Here is an 18,764-nt window from a genome sequence, read left to right as displayed (position 1 = left end):
GAGGTGGCCTTATAAATACCAGCGGCCTTCGCCGGCCCTCTGGTCCAACAAACCCGGACATAGGAAGTATACATCAACTCCTGGACCTATATGGGAGTTGTCTGTCCAAACACACCATATTGATGCATGCTCCATTTTATTTTACCAACAGTTAAAGCAAACCAATGTGATGGGTAACTCCATAACATTCTTACTAGTTAGCCTTGTCCACGCGGGTTCTTGTCGACCCCTTGAATCATAACAGACCCAGTTCGACGACGACATGATATCATCACTCTATTTTTACCGTCCTAACTGACCTTCGTCACCTTTTTGCCTTATCGAATCTTTGCTAGCCCGTCGTCCTGAGTCTTGACCACCCCAACACTCCTCACACCTTGCCGTCGTGGTGCCCCTCACCCTCCTCCGATGGCCATCCCGCCACCTCTCATCTCCTCCCCCCCCCCTCCCCCGAGGGGCGCGACAAACCGAGCTCTACCCAGCTGTGGCCATCGCCTTTGCCAGACCAGCCTCCCCCTCCCCCCATGGTTAGAGGGCGCGCGACGAACCGACCTGTTCCTCACTGCAGCCATCACCTTCGCATCGTCGTTGGCCGACGGAGCATGGGGAGTGGACCGCCGGAGGAGAAGACACTAGTCGGCCCTTGAAAAAAAAGAAAAAGAAAAGAGAAGGCAAGGGCAAGTCACGCATGTGGCACGTGGGAGAGAAGGGTCAGGGTCCGGCCGTCGCCGGACATCCTCGACCGTCGGAACAGGTCGCGTGCCTTGCCTTGCCTAGCCGATGCGAACCGGCCTACCTACCTAGTATTAAGGCCAACCCAACCCTGGCGCCGCACCGTACGCACGCGCCCCGCCCACCGCCGCCGGCCGACGCCATCCACAGATCCGATCCCACCCCACCCCAAACCCTAGCGCCAGCCACCCCCAGCTCCTGCCGTCTCCTTGCCGGCTGGCCAAGCAAGCAGAGCAACACAAGCAAAGCCAAAGCCGATTTCCCCACCCGCGAGAGATCTCGCGCAAACCCTAGAATTCCCCTCCCCCCACCGGCGACTCGGCGCGCGGCCATGGATCCGGCCCCGCCCTACGACCACCGCCGCGGCGGCGGCGGCGGGCACTACTACCCCGCCCAGCAGCACCACCACCACCACAACGGCGGCCACTTCGCGCCGGGAGGGGGCGGCGGGCCCGTGCGGTCCAGGCACGAGCAGTACGACCCGTACGAGGCCTTCCCGCCGCCGCCGTACCACCACCCGCCCCCCTCCGACCACCACCCGCGCCTCCACCACTACCACAACCAGCAGCTGCCCCCGCCTCCCCCCCTGCCGCCGCCGCCGCCGCACCGTCCCGCCTACGCCGGCCCCTCCCCGCCTCCTCCTCCCGAGGCCTACTCCACCCCGCCCCCGCCACCGCCCCCGTACCACAGCTCGCCCGCTCCCCACTTCCACGGCCACCAGCGCCACCCCGACGAGGAGTTCCGCCGCAACGCTGGGCACCACCACCAGCACCAGCACCACCACCAGCAGCATCAGCAGCCACAGCACCACCATCAACAGCAGCAGCAGCAGCACCACCACCACCACCATCAACAGCAGCATCAGCAGCCCCCGTGGGAGGACCCTGAGGAGCGCAGGCGCAGATTCGCCCCTGCTCACCAGGAGCCCGAGGACGACAGGCGCAGATACGCCCCTGCTCACCAGGAGCCAGAGGAAGACAGGCGCAGATACCCCCCTGCTCACCAGGAGCCAGAGGAAGACAGGCGCAGATACGCCCCTGCTCACCAGGAGCCTGAGGACGACAGGCGCAGATACACGTCCCCCCACCACCACCGTCTCTCGCCGCCGCCCAGCCCGCGCAAGAAGCAGCGGTGCGCCTTACATGACCGGGTCGACATCGAGAGCACCTCCAGCTCTGGCCCGCTGCCTTCACGCCATCAGAGGCAGCAGCCCCATGCCAGCTACGCCGCGGTTGACAGCTTTGTAGATAGGGCCCCTGCGCATCCTGGCTACAGCCACGAGAGCTTCTCAACACACAGCGACAGCAAGGGCAGCAGGAAGATTCAGATGGTTTCACAGACGTCAACGCTGTCTGGCGAGCGTGGCTCGCCGCGCTCGCCACGTGCCACCATTGTCGCGCATCCGAGGCGCACTCCGCAGAAGGAGCCTGCCCCAAGGAGACTTTCTGTGTGGCAGAGGATAGAGGAGGGCCCTGCTGCTGCTACACGGCCGCCGCCACCGCCACCGCCAAAGGCCTTGCATATTTCACCAGCCAAGTCGAGCACTGCCGGCTCTGCTTCAAAGGGATTGGCCAGCGTGATCTCTGTGGACTGCAAGGCAAAAAGTGCTGGTAGTAATGAGGTTGACAGCACTAAAGTAATACAGAAGGATGCTGGAAAGAATGTTAGGAAGGTGTTGTCCTCAGTTCTTGTGAAACCTTCACCGGAGTCCAAGGAAAAAGAAGGGTTTGTTGAGAAGCTTCCTGGGAAGCATGATAATGTTCAGGAGAATGTGTCAGATTCCCCTAGTAAAAGTCTGGGCTTAGCTGGTCGTCCTGTGGCTGGTGTCAAGAAAGTGAAGAAGATAGTTATCAAGAAGATTGTGAGGAGGATTGTTGGCAAGGATAAACAAATTAGTAGCGAAATTGTATCTGAGAAGAGGGATAATATTGATGCTATTGCAAATGCTTCTGAAAAAGAAGAGGGTGAAATCATAACCTCATCGCTGGAAAAGGATACTGTATCTGAACATAATATGGTAAGCACTAGTGGTACAGCTGGAGCTGGTAATGGTGTGAATGTCCAGAAGGGTGAAAATAGCAACTCGATAAATCCACGTAAAAGGAAAGCCACTTCAGCCATCGAGTCCAAGAAAATTCTTGATTCAACAAATCGTAGTGGGAGTAAGCACCTTGGAAAGGAAGACAATAGAAGCTCCATGGGTCGAGGTGATACTATTGCTGCTTCAGCCATTAAATCTACAGAAGCACTTGCTACAAGACGAAGTGAGCATCCTGGGAAAGGAGATAGGAGCTCCATGGATTCAGGTGTTAGGAGTGCAACTTTGGTGTCTACGAATGATAATTATCAGGAGGAGGGTGAAATCATGCCTCTTTCAGGTGAAACGAGTGCTGCAGTTACAAGTAATCCTCTGAGAATTTCTAATAGGCATACAGAATCTAGCATGAAAGAGAGCAGAGCTCCTAAGAATGTCAGTAAAAAAAACACTGTTTGCACAAATGGAGTTACTGTAAATCATGATACGGCAGAAATTTCTGGAAGTGAGGATGCTAGGAGGGAAGACAATGACATCTTGATTAACACAAGCGAAGAGGATGTTCGCCGTGTAAGTAGTACACCAGAAGTTACTATATGCAAGAGAAAGGGTGCTCAGAAAGGTGAGGGTATGATTCTGACTGGTTTAGGTGAAAATAGTATTGGTAATGTTTCTGTGGCACACCATGTGAAGATTTCTAATACAAGGGAACTCGATGTGAATGAGGATACCAGGACCAAAGAGAGCCAAATCCCCATAGAATTATGTCAAACTAACACTTTGAAAACAATACACCACTTGGAAGCTCCTGATACATCAGAAACTACCATGAGCAAGTTTGTTGGGAGGAAAGTGGGCAAAAGCCTCATGGGGTCAACTGAAAGACATGCTACCACCACATGTAATTCTGGGAGCACTCCAGAATTTAATTTAGCTGGTGGATTCGGCAATAGCCACAAGGAAGATCTTCTCAATGACGGAACTGCTTTCAATGAAACAGATGCTCCCATGGAAGTTGAAGGTAGAGATTTCTTTAATCTGTCATGTTCCAGAAATGTTGAAAGCATGAATGTGCCACCATTAGATGATGATCTTATGGAGGATTTAACCCGGGATATTGTTTTGAATAATGGTATAGAAAGGGGTGCTACAGCTCAGGTAGCAGAACTGATCAATCTTCATAGAGGTCATCTGTCTCCCGAGATTGATTTTCCCTTGGCACATTCCCGTGAATCTTCATCTTCTGGTAACAGCGAGCAGTCTGTTCCTACAACTTTGACACTTGGCAGTAATTTCTATTTCAGTAATAACATCGAAAGTGAGCGACAGCTCAAGGAAAACCATGAGCTGCTGGAAGGGCAGAAAGGATTAGATGTTTCCACAGTGTCAGAATTTGATAGTCTTGTAAAACAAAAAGGTGTGGCTGATGATGACTCAGTTGGTGTAGGTTCTCAAAATTGGCTGACTTTACCGCCAGCGGTCAACAGCATTGCTATGTCTGAGCAGTTTGTGACTAACGATGCTACTGTTAGGAAAGATAGGATAGGTTTGGATCAGAGCGTGGATAATGACACTTCTGTTAGTCAGGATCATGATACTGCACAAGGTTTGGAGCAGTGTGGAAGTGTGGATGCTTTCTCTAGTCAGGTTAACAGCATTAGGCTATCTGTATCTGGTAGTGATATGCCTCAGTCAGACTCATTGACACCCAAAGAGATCAGTGGCGTTGTTGAGAAACATGGTGAGATAGTTCTCTCGGGTTTGCACTCTATTAGTTCAATAAATGTTGTAGATCAACATGATAATCAAATGGTGGATATTTCTGTGGGCAACCCAACTGAACCTGCTATCCCAGCTGTAGAATCTATTGATGTGATGGATGCAGAGCTAGTTTCTCCTCAGGTATCTGTTGAGCCGGATAATACCTATGACAGTAATAAAGGAATCAGTGGTGATGTTGAGAAACATGGGGAGGTAGTTCTCTCTGGTTTGCACTCTATTAGTTCAATAAATGTTGTTGATCAACATGATCATCAGATGGTGGATAATCCTGTGGGTAACCCAATTGAACCTGCCATCCCAGCTGTGGAATCTACTGATGTGATGGATACAACGCTTTCTCCTCAGGTATCTGTTGAGCCAGATAATAATACCTATAACAGTAATACTGAAGGTTCTGTGGTTAACTCAAGCACAAAGCGAGATTTGTTGTCTTCTTGGATTGAATCCATTGTGTCAGAAGCTAAAAAGGATCATCAACCATGCAAATCTACTTTACCTTCTATTAGTTTGCCAGTCTTAGCACCAAAGGAGGATAGCAGGAGAGCAGGATTGGACTCGGTTGGAAACCCTGTGGGGAAGTCTCCTCAGATGAATTGTACAAGCTCTATGCCTCCCAAGGTAGCTCCTAAACGGGCGAATTTGCCCAGTTCATCCCGAGAGCCTCCTCGTGCAAGTTCAAATCCAAGGCACAAGACATGGCATCGTGGTGACATGACATCTTCTACATCTTTGCCCAGTTCACAGCCTTCAGGATTACCGCCTAAACAACCACCAAGGCGGAATGACAAAACTCAAAACTCTTATATACGCAAGGGTAACGCCCTTATTAGAAATCCAGCAACAGGAAAACTTTCTCATTCTTCTAGTCTGGATACTCAGAATAAGTTGAATAAGCCTGTGATGAGGAGAAGCATGAACTTTGTCAGGAAAGTTGATTCAAATGATTCTGCAGCACGTTTGAGCTTTACAGTTGAAAGACCTAAGACTCCTCCTTTACCACTTCATGCCAAATCCATCAATTCAACCACAAGCCTCCCAGAGCAGTTGCCTAAAACTTTGCCCAAGCAGCATGTTCCTGAAACTGAAAAAGAAGATTCGGCTAGGCAATTAAACTCAGGTGTTGATACCCCAAGCATTAAAAGTGCACAAACACCTGAACCCTCAGATGCTAGTAAAGTGGTTTATGTTAGACCGAAATCAAATCAATTGGTTGCTGCACAGAGGCAGCACCCTGATGACCCGACTAAAAGTTCTACAGATAAGGTTTTATCACAGCAGCCACCCACAGCCTCTGATTTATATTTCAAGAAGCGGAAAAATCAGATTATTTTGAGTTCATCTTCCTCTGATGGTCAGAATACAAAAGAGATTGCACCTGCTGAGAGCTTAAATTCAGGTGAGAGTAATGTACAAATTGCATCCTCGAACAACAGTATCAATGGTTTAAAGGAGAGACCACATAAAGGTATTCTGTTTTCTTGTATTCTTTGTTTTCCTTCTGAGGCATACCACAACTGCAACCTTATACTTGAATAAGAAAGCAATGCTAATTCATTAAACTACCATTTGCTCAAACTTTTCTAAATGCAGCTCTTCGGACAAATAATATGGGAACTTCCTCGCACGTGTGGACACTCAGTGGGCAACAACCACAGAGGAAAGGATCTGCGGGAACTAGTTATGCGAAGGCCTTCCCACGTATTCTTCCATGGAAAAGAAAAATATACTGCAAGAATTTTAGAAACAGTCACACTCAGAATGTGAGCTCCTTACGAATAGTCAGGTAACATTAGCAGACTAGCCTGAACTTCTTTCTTTCTCTATTGAGCCATTCATTCAATTTGTTTATAGCAAGTCTTTGCCCCTTATCATGTAGCAGAAAACTATTACAAACCAAGAAGAGAGATATGATTTATACTGTCTCAACTAATGGATTCTCTATACGGAAATCTGGCGTGTTAAGTGTTGGTGGATCAAGTTTGAAATGGTCACGATCTCTTGAGAAGCGTTCTCAAAAGGTTAACGAGGTAACTTAATTGATATTCTTTGTGCATATTTTTTCGTATTCAGTATTCCGTAAGAGCCAGTTGGAGTTATTTTCATCAGATCATTATGTTCTGATGGGTTTCACCTCTAGCCTACCCCAACTTGTTTGGGACTAAAGGCTTTGTTGTTGTTGTTGTTGTTGTTGTTGTTGCTGTTGCTGTTGCTGTTGTTGTATTATGTTCTGATGGGAAGCCCACAAGAAGTATTTGGGAGACGACTTGATTTATGTTACTGGTTGAATTTTTTTGTCTCTCAAGAAGTTTCTAACTACTTTGTCGGCTAATGTCTAACGAGAATGCTGATTCTTGCCTATATTAGTGCTGATTATACTTGACTGCTATTTAACTAGTCATAAGAGCAGCCATGCAACCAACTTTTGAAAATGCATTTAACCATTTACATATCAAGACCACATTATTGTGTAGTGCATATATGGTGCATTTTATAAAGTTACAACCTGGATTGCAGGAGGCTACATTGGCAGTTGCTGACGTTGAGAAAAAGAGAGGAGAAAAACGGAAACGGCAATATCTCCATTATACTGGAAGAAATGGTAATGTGTTAAACTTATTGCCACTACAGAAGAATGACTCAACTGCTAAAATAATTTATACGTGAGATACATAAGTTTGGCTGCTCCTGCTTCTCAATTGCTCTTTTTTAGTGTAATAACATAACTTCCATGCTACACCATATTGCAAGACAGATTCCCAGTTGCATTTTTATTCTATAATACTTCTGTGGTCCACTATATTACAAGTCTAAAGTTGAATTACCTACTGGCTGGACATTTTACTGCTGGTCTTAGTTAGCTAAATCATCACTTTGTGGCGATTCCATTTTGAAGTGCAGTGCATGAGACATGCTCTCTTATGCCATAATTTAAGGACCTTCTCTTATTGGTTAATAGTAATTGCATATAGCAGTGCTTCCAGTGGATGTAACGACACTGATCATTCATCTGGTCAGTATATAATTTTTTGTTTTTACTTGATATTGGTCAAAATTTGCAGATCAATACTCTTTATCTGTTGCCGGCAATCAGTTAAGAAACAACAATCAAGCATCTTCAGATTTGAGGAGGTCATCAACTTGCAATGGGTATCTTTTTGACCATATGCTATTGCTTGCATGATGCTGTCTTAAAATAGAACTTGTTTGCATCTAGGATCTTTCAACTTTGATTTATTCTCTGATTCTCTTTATTCTGAAACAGATATGTGCGTGTTAGCAAAGGTAACCAACTGGTTAGAAACCCCAAAAAAGTAACTCGCATGCTAGCAAATGAGAAAGTTCGATGGAGTTTGCACACTGTTAGATCACGCCTGGCAAAGAAACGACAGTACTGTCAATTCTTCACTCGGTTTGGCGAGTGCAAGAAGCCTAAGGGCGAGTGTCGCTATATTCATGACCCTGCTAAAGTGACTATTTGCACTAAATTTCTTAAAGGCCTGTGTTCTGATACTAGCTGTAAACTCACTCACAAGGTAAGACATTTCTTCTTGATTCTATTGCCTATCTTGCATTTGACACTTCTTTCATTGTAAGAGTATGTTCTGCAGGTCCTCCCGGAAAGAATGCAAGACTGTTCTTATTTTCTGAAAGGTGATTCATTTCATTCGCAGTGCATCATTTTAGAATTTTGTTTCTGCAACATTTTTCTTGATCATAAGATTTGTATTCTGGCAGGTCTCTGTACCAACACAGCTTGTCCCTATAGGCATGTGAAAGTGAACTCTAAGGCTCCTGCCTGTGAAGATTTTCTAAAGGGATACTGTGCAGATGGTGATGAGGTACTTAATGATACTACTGAAATCTTTCAATCTTATTCAAGTATTACTATTGCTAGGGGGTGGAATTCAGCATTGTCCTCAAAAGCTGATAGTTAACTTGCCAAAAAAAAACCCAGACTGAACCATTGTGAAAAATGTCCCTTACAGAATGTGATGTAAACTATAATATGCCCTACCCTCCTGCCAATCATTTAGTATTATTAATTTAAAGTTCTTGGTAGGTATAATTTACTGCATGAGACTTCTTGTGTTTTTGCTGGGATCTAGGAGGACATGCATGTTCTTAGTCGTGGCAACGAGGATTATCCAGTGGGTGGTTTAGCGTTTAACTGTTGATAGGTTATCAAAATGAAGATTTTGTTAGTAGGTTGTTCTTTTTTGTTATTGGAACTTGTTTGTGCCAGATATGCTTGCAGTGTAGTTTTGCATGGTTTTGCATTGCAACCAGGTTCAGCTTTTGAACTTTGGGGCTTCCATGATCTTTTTGGGGCTTCCATTGCTAATCTTTTCATGGTCTTGAATTAATCCTCTGTTACAAGCAGTGTCGTAAAAAGCACAGCTACACATGCCCAGTCTTTGAGGCAACAGGAGAGTGCCCACAACAATCTACGTGCAAACTTCATCACCCCACCAAGAAGACAATCAAACCTAAGAGAAGCAGACCAGACACCCCCCAAAACAGTAGCTGGGGACGGTATTTTGACACCAGCATTAGACATGACAGCGAGACAAGCAAAGTTTCTTCAGGCCAAGATGACAGACAGAAACAGCAACATGATATTTTCTCAGGTGGGGACTTCACTGACTTTATCACACTTGACATTGATGGTGAAGAAGGCGTTGATGCGCTGGACAGCATACAGAGTGTTGATGCGCCGGACAGCATACAGAGTGTTGATGCGCCGGACGGCATACAGCTGATGGAACTGGACTCAGGGGAACTTGGCACGGAGGCTGATGATCTTGATGCACTAATCAAACCTCTTCGGATCATGAGAACGGCAAGAGTGTGACAGGCTAACTGCTGCTTGAACTTGGACCAGGGGAAAGTTCAACATTTCAGCATGCGGGCCTTCATAATCTTGATGCACAAGCAAAGCCGCTTCGGATCATGAGGGTAAAGAGTTTGATGGCTGATGGGACAGTGCTAAGGGGATTCAAGTTTTGGACATGCAGATTGGTGCTCAAGCTGACTCGGACCGGCGAGAAGAACAAGGGTTTGACAAGTTTTTCGGTTATTTCGGATACCCGCTGTTGATATAGTGCTTTGCTGCGCCACACCAAGCTGCGGCGCTGACTGGGTTTTCTCTTCGACATATCCATATATAGATAGGGAAAACATGCCTTGTCATCCTTTTTTCTTTCCTTTTTTAACATCTCGTTTCCATTCATCTTGTACTTATGCATAGGTTACATTGTCTCAAACATAGAGTGGGAGCAACTGGCTGTATTACCTGTGTGTTGAATGTAAAAACACATATCATATCTGTGAAAGAAGCAATGCAACTTTATTTCAAGCTTGCCTTGTGAGCCTGTTTTCCTGTGCGTGTACCTGTGGACCATAGCCCCATGGGTGTTTGGCATCCATGGTTGTCACACGCTGGTATAGTGGTATGCCGTTCGTGTATCAGATAGTTATGTTATCAGCAGATGGCGCAAAACGTAGGCGTGTACAGGAGTACTTCTCTACATATGTTTGAAGTAATAAGCAGAGGTTCGACAGCACCGATTTCTTTTTCTTCATCAAGTATATGTAGATAGTTGCACATGAGCAAAATCAAGCTAGCTGGACATACTGATACTTGTCACCAAACGAGAAGATCTACACACAAAAAGGAAGAATGAAAAAAAAAAGCTGCTGCCAGAATACAGTTGCGGAACCAAAAAAGTTGAAAAAAAACAGGAGCCGCATGCCGTGTTTGTATGTAGCTCATGCCGGTCGAGGGACGGGGCCGGCATCCGCTGGAGAGATTGTCACGGACCGCAGTAGCTCCAGCGAGCTCGATAGCCCGAGAAAATGCGAGAGGATGGTATTGGCTGAAGCCTGTCCATGATGAGAGACAATGGCAATTAATACACAAAATGAAGTGCCAAGTTAAAAAAATATTCTACTCCCCAGATACATCCGTTTCAGTGACAATTCATATGGATCGGAGAGCGTAATATTTTCTTAGGTTTTGAAGGAGTGTAGTAGAAAATGCGATCCTAACTCCGACAATTTAAAGGTGTTCTTATTACTATATTTGTGAAGATTGCACATTTTGTTACTAACCCTGTAGATCAAAGATCACATTACAAAACTCAAACAGACCACTTTGCAAGATGGGAGGAAAAGGACCACCCCTGGAAGCTCTTCTCGTTCTGCAAACAATCAAAATGAAGGGAAGACACAATGCATACCTGAACGAGAAAAACATCCAGAGCAAGAACTGGGCTCTGGCCAGCAGATATCCCCTGGTAGTAGGGCACCGAGGAGGTAGTGAGAGCTTTTGCTACCAAAGCACCAACAGTCGCCTGCATCCCGAGGACCGCAGCACCCATCCCGACAACGCTGAGTACAATACTGTTCCTCAGGTTTTTAACCACAGCCGCACGCGGAGGGGCCTGTAGAAGGAGCCACTCGACTTAGTTTTGGCTAAAATGCACATATAAGCAGAACCAAGCAATATTATGTTACTTCAAAAGAGATCAAGTAGCGGTGATGCATTGTTGTACCATGATATTATGGTACCATATGCCATCAAATGAGTTGGGTGTGTTTATGAGATCAAGTTGATTGTCGACAGGTAGGCAAGGTCCGACGTCATGCAACATACTCCTATATGCAAAGGCAGTGGGTGCGTAGAAGCAATGGCTTTTCAGCAAAGAAAACGATAGCGCAGTGGGACAATTATTTGGGAAACGGGAGTACCTTTGTAGGCTCGGTTGCTGTCCTCCTGAGCGTTTTGGAAAGACGGATGTAACCAAATGACCGGAACACTGACATAAAGGCGGCAATGATGCCAAATCCGGTCGCATAGAATGTAAAGGGAGATGTTGCATTCCCGGTAGCAACTGCGGAGAACGACAAGATCCCAGCCGAAACGGTCGTGCACACCAACTGAGACCAGAATGCCAGGGTACCCAAATTCTTGAAATTCCGCGCTGTTTTCTCTAGCCTTTTGCTAACCTGCAAACCAAAAAAAAAACACAGAGCAAAAGATGATATATGAGCCGAGTAAACAGCATGAAGAGAAGCAATGTCATCAGTGGACCATGGAAACCATATTCTGAAACAGCACCTGGACACTTGATTTACAGCGTTAACTTTTAGCCAGATATCATACTAAGAGTAGAATACCAAAACGACAGTAGCAACTTTAGGAATCGTGGATAAAATAATATTGAAAGTTTGACATATCATGTTGAAGTCATGTAGCCACCTCATTAGCACGAAGATTTTGATAGAACAAAGAAAAGGTGTGCAGCAAAGTGTCTTTAACCAGAGAGCAAGTGGATGCACAAATTAAGCGTGTGGAGAGAAAAGAAAAATCCATCCCAAAACATATACTAGTTGATGCAGGTATCTAAGTGTTGGCTAGGTAAACGCCCCGTAGTAAGAGGGGTAGTTATGAACCCTGTGGACCACCCCCATGGGGGCGGTGAAGGGAAAGCTCCCATTGGTAGAAAAAAACCCACAACCCCTTGGCCCAGTATCAGCCCTGCTTGGAAGAAGAACTACATCCCCACTGCTCAGTATCAGGCCTGCTGCCCTGCAGGATTGAACAAGGATTGCCCATGCTCTGTCTGCATATCCTTAATGAACACGAACTCTGAAGTGTCAGCATGTACCTCACGGTTTCCCAGTCATTCGTGCAGCAATCGGGCAAACGGCAAGAGGCTGCGAGAATCTGAATTTCCCAGAGGCACTAGACCAGGAGGCAGAGCCGGCGTTGGTCTTTTGGTTGGGCAACAGGAACCCCACTAAGCACGATGGTATCACAAACTGTCACTACTAACTAGGGCTCAGCAGATCAGCGGGGGGACGGGGGAGGGAGCGGGGCGGCACCTGGGCGAGCTTGGCGCGCTCGGCCTCCTCCTCGGCGGACAGCGGCGCGGGCTCCGGCTCGGCGGGGCCGGGCGCCGCGGCGGCGAGGCGGGGCCGGACGGCCGCGGCGCGGAGGGCGGGCGCCGCGCGGCCGGGGGCGGAGGAGGCGCGGGGCGCGGGAGGCCGCCGCCGTAGCGTCGCGAGGCACGGCGGAGGCGCCGCCGGCGGGGAGAGCAGGAGCGCGAGCATTTTGCGCGTGGGTCCCTTTGTTTTTTGGGGGGCTCTCAACTTCTGAATTCTGATCTTGGCTTGGGAACAGAGCAAGGAAGCTCCTACTCCTACTGCACAATCCACTTCTTTGCAAAAGTGCCACTCGTGGTTAAACTTTCCACAATAATACCACTAGATTTTTCTTTTAGAATCAACAATCCCACTAGGTTTTGTTTTTCGTTTTGAGACTAACAATACCACTAGGTGCTTACAACATCCTTTTTTGAAGCGTCTTACATTATGGAAAGATGGAGCAAGTGCTTACAACATCTAGGTATGGGCAGTCCGGGCCGATGGGCCCAGCCCAAAAGCATGGGCTAGGGTTTCACTTTGCCGTCCAAAGGGTGGAATTTTTTTTAGGTATAGTTATAGAACCAAAAAATTGGGCCTCTGGCCATGTTGGCTCGGCCATGAGCTCTCCACCGTGGCACATGCAGTCGGTCATGTTTGACGAATTATCTCGCTACAGCAGCGTGTCTGTTTCGATCCGGCGGCAAATCGTGCGCCACCGACGGCGGAGTGAGCCTGAATCCGGCAAGGCCACCCGTGCTGCTTTGCGCCTGTCAATGCCCTCTTGATAAGGAAGCTTCTTACACAACATGGAATCTAGAACGAGAGTTCTTCATCCACGCTGGCCGTAGAAAAGTATATGGCAGAAAATCTCTCTCCGTGTCAGCAAATTGGCATGCATACAAATCTCACGTTGGTCACATCATTATGTATACATATGTTGCAGAAATGAGTCTGTTTCCGCACATGGATATGGGCCTATCTTGTGAAGAAATACTTAAGCAAGCTGCTGGAGTACTACCATAGACCACTGCGACATCAGCTAGATGAGAGGCAACTCGAAAACAACGAGATGTGAGAGCAAATTAGAAAATTCAAGAAGCTTCGATACGCAATCCTAGCTTGTGTTATGATTGGGCTCGTATCCTAGCCAGATTTGTTAGAATAAATTCAAGGCATACCATCGATCATCTGAGGGTCAAGCAATTACACGAGAACAACATCAAGATTTGTTAACGAGGTTCATCAATATAGCTACATTCCCGAGGCCTGACTATGGACGCTCCTCCCCAAGATACCGCGACAATACCACATCAGGTCGTCCTCGACACCGGCACACGCCGCCGGCTTCCCCTGTGCTCCCGTGCAATTATGTTGGCATAAGCTACATCATGTGTTTACCCCCGCTATATAAAAGAGGCCTAGGATACAAGTGTCTTACTTGAACATGACTCCATATCCTATCTAAACACAATACAACTTCAAGTCCAACCGTAGCCTATCTTGTACACTATATTCGACACAACTCTAACAAACTCCACCTTGGCGAATATTCTTCACCATCTTGAATTTGTCCATGCATCAAACTTCCATGTACACTGGACTTGAGCTTATCCCATGAGAACCGCTGCTACTCCAAAGACTCCATATGACTCCACCTACAACTTGTAGTCCCTTCTTTTCTTGACCACAGTCAACACTCGAGCAAAATTAAGTTTCTTGTTACTCTAATTTGCGCTCCCAACTTCCAGAGTATCAGTCCAACGCCATCACACACTGATCACTGATAACCCACAAGTATAGGGGATCGCAACAGTTTTCGATAAGTAAGAGTGTCGAACCCAACGAGGAGCTAAAGGTAGAACAAATATTCCCTCAAGTTCTATCAACCACCGATACAACTCTACGCACGCTTGACATTCGCTTTACCTAGAACAAGTATGAAATTAGAAGTACTTTGTAGGTGTTTTTGGATAGGTTTGCAAGATAATAAAGAGTACGTAAATAAAAAGTAGGGGCTGTTTAGATAAAGAAATAATAAAGTAAATATAGCGAGTGTGGAAAAGTGGTGGTAGGAGTTGCGAAATTGCCCCTAAGCAATTGACTACTTTACTAGACCGATAGCAAGTATTATGTGGGAGAGGCCACTGCTAGCATGTCATCCCTGACTTGGAATTCTATGCACTTATGATTGGAACCATTAGCAAGCATCCGCAACTACTAACGTTCATTAAGGTAAAACCCAACCATAGCATTAAGATATATTGGTCCCCCTTCAATCCCGTATGCATCAATTTCTATGCTAGGTTGAAGCTTCTGTCACTCTTGCCCTCCAATACATAGTCCTATCAACATACAACTAACCCTATGGTGTGATCCACGCGTGCAATCATATGATGGGCACCAAAGGACAACAACATAACCACAAGCAAATTAAATCAATCATAGCAATTCATCAACCACCGATAGGACAACGAAAATCTACTCAGACATCATAGGATGGCAACACATCATTGGATAATAATATGAAGCATAAAGCACCATGTTCAAGTAGAGGGTACAGCGGGTTGCGGGAGAGTGGACCGCTGTAGATAGAGGGGGGAAGGTGATGGAGATATTGATGAAGATGGCGGAGGTGTTGGTGTAGATCGCGGTGATGATGATGGCCCCCGGTGGCACTCCGGTGCCACCGGAAGAGAGGGGGAGAGAGCCCCCCTCCTTCTTCTTCTTCCTTGACCTCCTCCCTAGATGGGAGAAGGGTTTCCCCTCTGGTCCATGGCCTCCATGGCACGGGAGGGGCGAGAGCCCCTCCGAGATTGGATCTGTCTCTCTGTCTCTCTCTGTTTCTGCGTTCTCAGATTCTTCCCTTTCACCGTTTCTTATATTCCTGGAGATCCGTAACTCCGATTGGGCTGAAATTTTGACACGATCTTTATCCGGAAATTAGCTTTCTTGCGGTGAAAGAAGGGCTCCAACCGCCTTACGGGGTGGCCACGAGGGTCAGGGGCGCGCCTGACACCCTGGGGCGCGCCCCCTACCTCGTGGGCCCCTCGAGCATCGTCTCGCGTGGATTCTTCTTCCCAAAAATCATATATGTTCCAAAAAAATCTCCGTCAGTTTTTATTCCGTTTGGACTCCGTTTGATATGGATATTCTGCGAAACAAAAAACATGCAACAAACAGGAACTGACACTGGGCACTGGATCAATATGTTAGTCCCAAAAATAGTATAAAAAGTTGCCAAAAGTATATGAAAGTTGAATAATATTGGCATGGAACAATCAAAAATTATAGATACGACGGAGACGTATCAGCATCCCCAAGCTTAATTCCTGCTCGTCCTCGAGTAGGTAAATGATAAAAAAGATAATTTTTGATGTGGAATGCTACCTAGCATAATTTTGATCATATGTCTAATCATGGCATGAATATTAAGATACGAGTGATTCAAAGCAATAGTCTATCATTTGACATAAAAACAATAATACTTCAAGCCCACTAATAAAGCAATCATGTCTTTTCAAAATAACATGGCCAAAGAAAGTTATCCCTACAAAATCATATAGTCTGGCTATGCTCCATCTTCACCACACAAAATATTCACATCATGCACAACCCCAATGACAAGCCAAGCAATTGTTTCATACTTTTGACGTTCTCAAACCTTTTCAACTTTCACGCAATACATGAGCGTGAGCCATGGACATAGCACTATAGGTGGAATAGAATATGATGGTGGAGAAGACAAAAATGAGAAGATAGTCTCACATCAACTAGGCGTATCAACGGGCTATGGAGATGCCCATCAATAGATATCAATGTGAGTGAGTAGGGATTACCATGCAACGGATGCACTAGAGCTATAAGTGTATGAAAGCTCTAACTGAAACTAAATGGTTATGCATCCAACTTGCTTGCTCATGAAGACCTCGGGAATTTGAGGAAGCCCATCATCGAAATATACAAGCCAAGTTCTATAATGAAAACTCCCACTAGTATATGAAAGTGATAACTCAAGAGACTCTCTATATGAAGAACATGGTGCTACTTTGAAGCACAAGTGTGGAAAAAGGATAGTAGCACTGCCCCTTCTCTCTTTTTCTCTCATTTTTTGTTTTATTTTTTTAATTTTTTTTGGGCCTTCCCTTTTTTGGCCTTTCTCTTTTTGTTCGTCCGGAGTCTCATCCCGACTTATGGGGGAATCATAGTCTCCATCATCCTTTCCTCACTGGGGCAGTGCTCTAATAATGATGATCATCACACTTTTATTTACTTACAACTCAATATTACAACTCAATGTCTAGAACAAAGTATGACTCTATATGAATGCCTCCGGCAGTGTACCGGGATGTGCAATGATCTAGTGTAGCAATGACATCAAAAAAATGGACAAGCCATGAAAACATCATGCTAGCTATCTTACGATCATGCAAAGCAATATGACAATGAATGCTCAAGTCATGTATATGATGATGATGGAAGTTGCATGGCAATATATCTCGGAATGGCTATGGAAATGCCATGATAGGTAGGTATGGTGGCTGTTTTGAGAAAGGTATATGGTGGGTTTATGGTACCGACGAAAGTTGCGCGGTACTAGAGAGGCTAGCAATGATGGAAGGGTGAGAGTGCGTATAATCCATGGACTCAACATTAGTCATAAAGAACTCACATACTTATTGCAAAAGTCTATTAGCTATCGAAACAAAGTACTACGCACATGCTCCTAGGGAGATAGATTGGTAGGAAAAGACCATCGCTCGTTCCTGACCGCCACTCATAAGGAAGACAATCAATAAATACCTCATGCTCCGACTTCGTTACATAACGGTTCACCATACGTGCATGCTACGGGAATCACAAACTTCAACACAAGTATTTCTACAATCCACAACTACCCATTAGCATGACTCTAATATCACCATCTTTATATCGCAAAACTATTGTAAGGAATCAAACATATCATATTCAGTGATCTACAAGTTTTATGTAGGATTTTATGACTAACCATGTGAATGACCAGTTCCTGTCATCTCTCCAAATAGATATAAGTGAAGCAAGAGAGTTTAATTCTTTCTACAAAAGATATGCCCGTGCTCTAACAAATATAAGTGAAGCAAAAGAGCATTCTACAAATGGCGGTTGTCTAAGTGAAGAGAAATAGGCAATCCAAACTTCAAATGATATAAGTGAAGCACATGAAGCATTCTATAAAGCCATACTCAAAAGATATAAGTGAAGTGCAATGAGTATTCTATAAATCAACCAAGGACTATCTCATACCAGCATGGTGCATAAAAAGAAAAATAGAAACCTAAATGCAAAATACGCTCCAAGACTTGCACATATCGCATGAACGAAACGAATCCGAAAACATACCGATATTTGTTGAAGAAAGAGGGGATGCCTCCCCAGCATCCCCAAGCTTAGACGCTTGAGTCTCCTTGAATATTTACTTGGGATGTCTCGGGCATCCCCAATCTTGAGCTCTTGCCTCTCTTCCTTCTTCTCACATCGAGACCTTCTCAATCATTGACCACTTCATCCACACAAAACTCCAACAGAAAACTCGGTAAGATCCGTTAGTATAATAAAGCAAATCACTATTCTAAGTACTGTTGCAAACCAATTCATATTTTGTTTTTGCATTGTGTCTACTGTAATATAACTTTTTTATGGCTTAATCCACTGATATAAATTGATAGGTTCATCAAACAAGCAAACTATGCAACAAAAACAGAATCTGTCTAAAATAGAACAGTCTATAATAAGATGAACATTCACCATACTTCTGATACTTGAAAAATTCTACCAAAATTAGAAAAAATAAACAATTTGTATAGGAAGACATTTCAAAAAGAATCAGAACCATTTTATGTTCCAGCTAAAAATGTAAAATCGCGCACTATAGCCAAAGTTTCTGTCCTGCACCGTACAAACCATCAAGCAAATGTAAACATCCTAAAGGCAAACCTTGGCACATTATTTTTATAACACAATGGAATTGTACAAGGGGATAATTATTTTTATTGAAAAGTTTCAATCAAGATTTACAAAGTTTCCGTGAGCATGAACAAAGTTCAAGGCTAGCTCCCACTTCAACAATGCTTGTCTTTCTCACTTTCGCTTTCCTTTTTGAAAAGGTTTTGGGTTCCCCTCTTTATTTTTGTTGTTTTTAAACTATATAAAAGCACTCAACAGAAATAAATGACTCTCTAAAACTTTCGGGTTGTCTCCCTGGCAGCGCTTTCTTTAAAGCCATTAAGCTAGGCATATAGTGCTCAAGTAA

General features: G+C 45.3%; 2 protein-coding genes across 3 annotated transcripts; one reads left to right on the top strand and one right to left on the bottom strand.

Moving 5' to 3' along the window:
- The first annotated feature begins 798 nt into the window (after positions 1-798).
- On the top strand, positions 799-9,905 carry LOC125523329. Of its 2 annotated transcripts, none has more exons than XM_048688376.1 (9): positions 799-6,014; positions 6,140-6,332; positions 6,429-6,576; positions 7,064-7,148; positions 7,609-7,696; positions 7,812-8,082; positions 8,158-8,200; positions 8,285-8,388; positions 8,931-9,905. In XM_048688376.1, exons 1-9 carry the CDS (start codon positions 1,064-1,066, stop codon positions 9,399-9,401), a joined length of 6,354 nt encoding a protein of 2,117 aa, XP_048544333.1. In that variant the 5' UTR covers positions 799-1,063; the 3' UTR covers positions 9,402-9,905. The 2 variants fall into 2 exon arrangements, with proteins under 2 accessions (XP_048544333.1, XP_048544332.1); XM_048688375.1 differs by having other exon boundaries at positions 6,426-6,576.
- Positions 9,906-10,103: 198 nt separating this feature from the next.
- On the bottom strand, positions 10,104-12,735 carry LOC125523330 (protein TIC 21, chloroplastic-like). The gene is made up of 4 exons (XM_048688377.1): positions 12,437-12,735; positions 11,300-11,557; positions 10,789-10,992; positions 10,104-10,432 (listed from the first exon to the last, which is right to left on the bottom strand). The coding sequence occupies exons 1-4, from the start codon at positions 12,662-12,664 to the stop codon at positions 10,319-10,321; spliced, it is 804 nt and encodes a 267-aa protein (XP_048544334.1). The 5' UTR covers positions 12,665-12,735; the 3' UTR covers positions 10,104-10,318.
- Positions 12,736-18,764: the final 6,029 nt, after the last annotated feature.

This window comes from Triticum urartu, chromosome 7 (assembly GCF_003073215.2).
Source record: "Triticum urartu cultivar G1812 chromosome 7, Tu2.1, whole genome shotgun sequence".
Classification (NCBI taxonomy): Eukaryota; Viridiplantae; Streptophyta; class Magnoliopsida; order Poales; family Poaceae; genus Triticum; species Triticum urartu.
This window is presented reverse-complemented; position numbering and strand designations above follow the sequence as displayed.

Coding starts and splice junctions, on each gene's coding strand:
- LOC125523330 (XM_048688377.1), bottom strand. CDS start 12,664: ATGCTCGCGCTCCTGCTCTCCCCGCCGGCGGCGCCTCCGCCGTGCCTC. Junction 11,558..12,436: donor AGCGCGCCAAGCTCGCCCAG/GTGCCGCCCCGC, acceptor TTTGGTTTGCAG/GTTAGCAAAAGGCTAGAGAA. Junction 10,433..10,788: donor TGGATGTTTTTCTCGTTCAG/GTATGCATTGTG, acceptor CATCATGGACAG/GCTTCAGCCAATACCATCCT.
- LOC125523329 (XM_048688375.1), top strand. CDS start 1,064: ATGGATCCGGCCCCGCCCTACGACCACCGCCGCGGCGGCGGCGGCGGG. Junction 7,697..7,811: donor AGGTCATCAACTTGCAATGG/GTATCTTTTTGA, acceptor ATTCTGAAACAG/ATATGTGCGTGTTAGCAAAG. Junction 8,083..8,157: donor GCTGTAAACTCACTCACAAG/GTAAGACATTTC, acceptor TATGTTCTGCAG/GTCCTCCCGGAAAGAATGCA.